Here is a 3,605-nt window from a genome sequence, read left to right as displayed (position 1 = left end):
ATCTTAACATGCATACTTGCACTTTCAGTCACTTTTCTATTTTTTATTATGCAGGGCATAATAAAAGTTCAGGGTCATTATTTAACCATACTGAAGGACGTGAGTGAATCCAAGCAGTGAGTTAAGAGAGGTTAAAATAATTTCCCCTCTGCAACCATCTCTCGCTGCAAGGCACGCCTTTACCGCCTGTCAAAAATATATTAGACCATCCTTAGTGATGAAAGCCATCGGCAAACAGAGGAATTCCCATATATGGCACATCGTTTCAACCCACTGTGTTCGCTTTGTAACAGAAGGCAAGTACATGAATGCAGGCAAAATCCCTAATGCACATGAATACATTTCTTTGCCAACAATTTGGATACCAAGCAGGAGTGAGACGCTCCAGCTATTTCAGACAATGCAGTTTTTTCTCCATAACCTACATATTCAAAACCACTCTACCTTCCCTCCTCCATACAAAGCAGACAACACAAGGTCACGCATAAGCTGACCCTCTACACAGCTGGAATACAGGCTTAATGCATTAGCAATTTGCTTATACAATTTGCTATACTAAAAAAATAAGTAATGAGAAGCTGTGCGCTACAGTTGTTTTACTAGATGTTTTCAGGCAAAGTCTGTCTTTTTATTGATTTTCCTACCTTAAACACGTTTATACAAAATTACTATTATTAATATTGTTGTTAAATTAATGCAACAAAACGCTCAAGTAATTTAACTTTAAATTTGTATAAATAAGCTGTTCCTACCTGTGCAGTCTCAAATGCTCAATTACACTTTCACACATTTGATCAAATATGAATAGAAAGCAGATTGCGTTCAATAAATTCAAAAGACAAAAACAGACCTTGCCTCGGCACGAGTAAGGGAAGTGCACAAACCACAATCGTTTGTAAACGCCCCTCAGATGCGATTATCAAAATGAGCCCATGTTTTGTTCTTGTAATCCATGTTTGGATTAAGGTTTGAATGCGTATGGCGCGACCACTGGCTGGTGTCAAATCAAAGCAATGAAAAACGTGTGAGAGGGAGACGGATGTGACTTTTTGGAGACGTGTTGTGTTACGACTATCTTTAGCCCCCAGTGAGACTCTGAGGCTTTTACTCATTATCCCTCCTTTTCCCTTCACTTTGATTTCCTTCACCAGTCTTCCCCTGAACGCAGAGTGTCACGCGAGGGCCGGGCCTGCCCCCTGTGGGAAGAGGTCAGTCTGAAATGTCGGTGGATGACGTGTTACCACAGGGACTAAGATGAACAGATTTGAAAAACTAATGAGGATAGCTAACATTTCTGTCAGCTTGTCACTGGCCCTGCCAATGTGAGCCTGAGATATAAAGCCCCCAGTGATTCGGCATGAAAAACATCTATCTGGAAAATAAAACACCACGAGAGACATGGCCTATTTATCGGTCATGAATACGGTGACCGCAAACAGACACGACAATGCAGATTTCGCGTGAAGTCCATCAATAAGACACCGGATATCCAGCTGTTTCGCATTTCCCCATTGAGGCAACACTTAACCTTGGACTCGAAGGAGTTTCACTCTTCGACTGAGCTTAAAATGTGATTCACAGTTGTGACTGCCCATACAAATGCAGTGATTCCCTGGCTGTGGCATTGTAAACCCAGCAGCCTTACTGCATTTGTCCTGCACTATAAAGTGTAAGTTTGACTCCTGTCTGACACATCACAAAAAAAATATGAAGCATAAAAGATAAAAGGGCTGTGACACGCTTGCTTGGATCAAGTAGTCAAGAGTCCCATATAAACGGTGATGGTACTGACTATCGATTAAAATGTATTTCGTCTTTACAACAGCTTCCATGTTGGAATCGGAATAGAATTTTTTTTCCCTTCAAGTGTGTACTAATTACTTGTGGAAGTGACAGCTTCCATTTTTTTTTTGTTTTGTGGGTGGCATGAGGCACTTTTAATTAGCCATTTGTAAAGCTATATATTACTTTTAAACCAGAAACTCGTCTAGTATCTGGTATTAGGATGTTTCAGGGAGTAGCTTGTCAATAAGGGAACTGACAGACATCCTACAAAACTAATGATCTAACAAATAAGGCTAAATATTTAAAAACTTCTGTTGCACAGAGCTATCGTAGTTCTCACAATATCTACAGATTATGCATAATAATGGAAACGTTGCTCACAGCAAGTGATTTGAAGTCTGACAGTAATTGTCTTGAAATCTGTTGAAGGCGGCGAATTTGTTACAAAAGCAATGCTTTGATGCGTATGAATTTAGAGATGCAACTTCTCTGCAGCACGTTCAAGCATGCTGTCAGCATACTAAAACCCTCTCAGAAAAGCAGAGTCCCTTAAATCATCCACTTTCAAACACAGCATCCTAAAATACGAAAGAAAAAACAGTGGTCGGCCATCATAATCGGTTAGGCCGTCTATCCTGACTCATCTCTACATTTCATTTAGTGTGGCAAAACACCTTACATTTTGTTTCATGTCATGACAAAAACAACAAAAGCAAGTCAGGAAGAGTGCACAAAATCAATTTGGGATCAGAATCGGTCTGTGCATTTCACCACAGACTTCTAACCACACGTCACCTAAAGAATCCCTTAAAGAGCTTCTTTGATTTGTTCAGGAAATATATCAACAAATGTCTTAATCAAAGACAACAAACCTACAATCACCAATCATGTGCTCTCTTCAAGATGTCATGGTAAACAAAAGAATAGCTAGTCTGGAAGAGTACAAATAATGTTCCATCATTTGTTTTGAAACAATTCCAGTATTTAAAATCTGCAACAGACGAGGGACAGTAATTGGCACTTTATGGAGCAGAAAACAGGTGCCTACCTCAATCAGTTTGTTGGCGTGCTCACGGAAAACTTGGGCATATTCCTTCACCTCCTTTTCATTACCATTCTTGGCAGCCTCGATCAATACCAGCAGTGGAACATTGGTCTCCAGAAAAGAGTCCGACACGTGGTCCATCACAGCCTTCCGCAGCTGAAATGATGAATACACAAACACACAAATCCTTAGCTAGTGTTTGATTACTCAGAGCACCTGGCTTTGGTATATACATTTTTAATACGCAATGTAAACAACATGCATCTAAAGAGAGACAGTCATGATAAGTCATTAAGCAAAAGGACGTAAAGTTTTTTTTACTGACACCTATAATTAAAACGATTGTGATTCTGTGCACTGTTTCAAGGTGAACAGACCTGTCTGCGCAGGTCACGGGTCTTCTTAGTCATCCTGTCGATGGCCATGTTCAGTGCATCGCTCTTCTCTTTATGTCCAGCCTGTGATAAAAACAAACAGGGGAAGAATATGCTCATTTAAACTTGTTATAGTTTGGCTCACTGGAGAAAAAAAAATGGCAGGTGGGAGTTAAAGCTGAGGACTGAAAGGACAAGACAAACTTATAAGATATGATGGATACGATGCATTTTCTACAGAGGAAGAAAAAAAAGAAAAAACAGCATGAGTCACTGGAATGGTTATAACCCCCTGTGGCAAACATTTCATTTCATTCTTGAAAACTTTGCAGGGGTTTAGGTTCTTTTACCCATCCTTTAGCGTTCATTGTTTCGTATGACTAACGTGACTTGTGGTACTG

General features: G+C 39.9%; 1 protein-coding gene across 1 annotated transcript in view; it reads right to left on the bottom strand.

The window, feature by feature from the left end:
- The window catches only part of LOC122349977 (catenin alpha-2), a 22,613-nt gene extending 19,304 nt beyond the window's left edge, over positions 1-3,309 (bottom strand). The window contains exons 1-2 of the mRNA XM_043246146.1: positions 3,208-3,309; positions 2,834-2,986 (exon numbers count right to left, since the gene is read on the bottom strand). Of these exons, the coding sequence (XP_043102081.1) occupies positions 2,834-2,986; positions 3,208-3,255 (201 nt within the window). The 5' untranslated portion in view covers positions 3,256-3,309. The remainder of the gene's footprint in view (positions 1-2,833; positions 2,987-3,207) is intronic.
- Between the last annotated feature and the right edge of the window lie 296 nt (positions 3,310-3,605).

The sequence above is a fragment of the Puntigrus tetrazona genome, chromosome 1, assembly GCF_018831695.1.
Source record: "Puntigrus tetrazona isolate hp1 chromosome 1, ASM1883169v1, whole genome shotgun sequence".
Lineage (NCBI taxonomy): Eukaryota > Metazoa > Chordata > Actinopteri > Cypriniformes > Cyprinidae > Puntigrus > Puntigrus tetrazona.
Note: the sequence above shows the minus strand (reverse complement) of the source record. Positions and strands in the feature narration are given on the sequence as shown.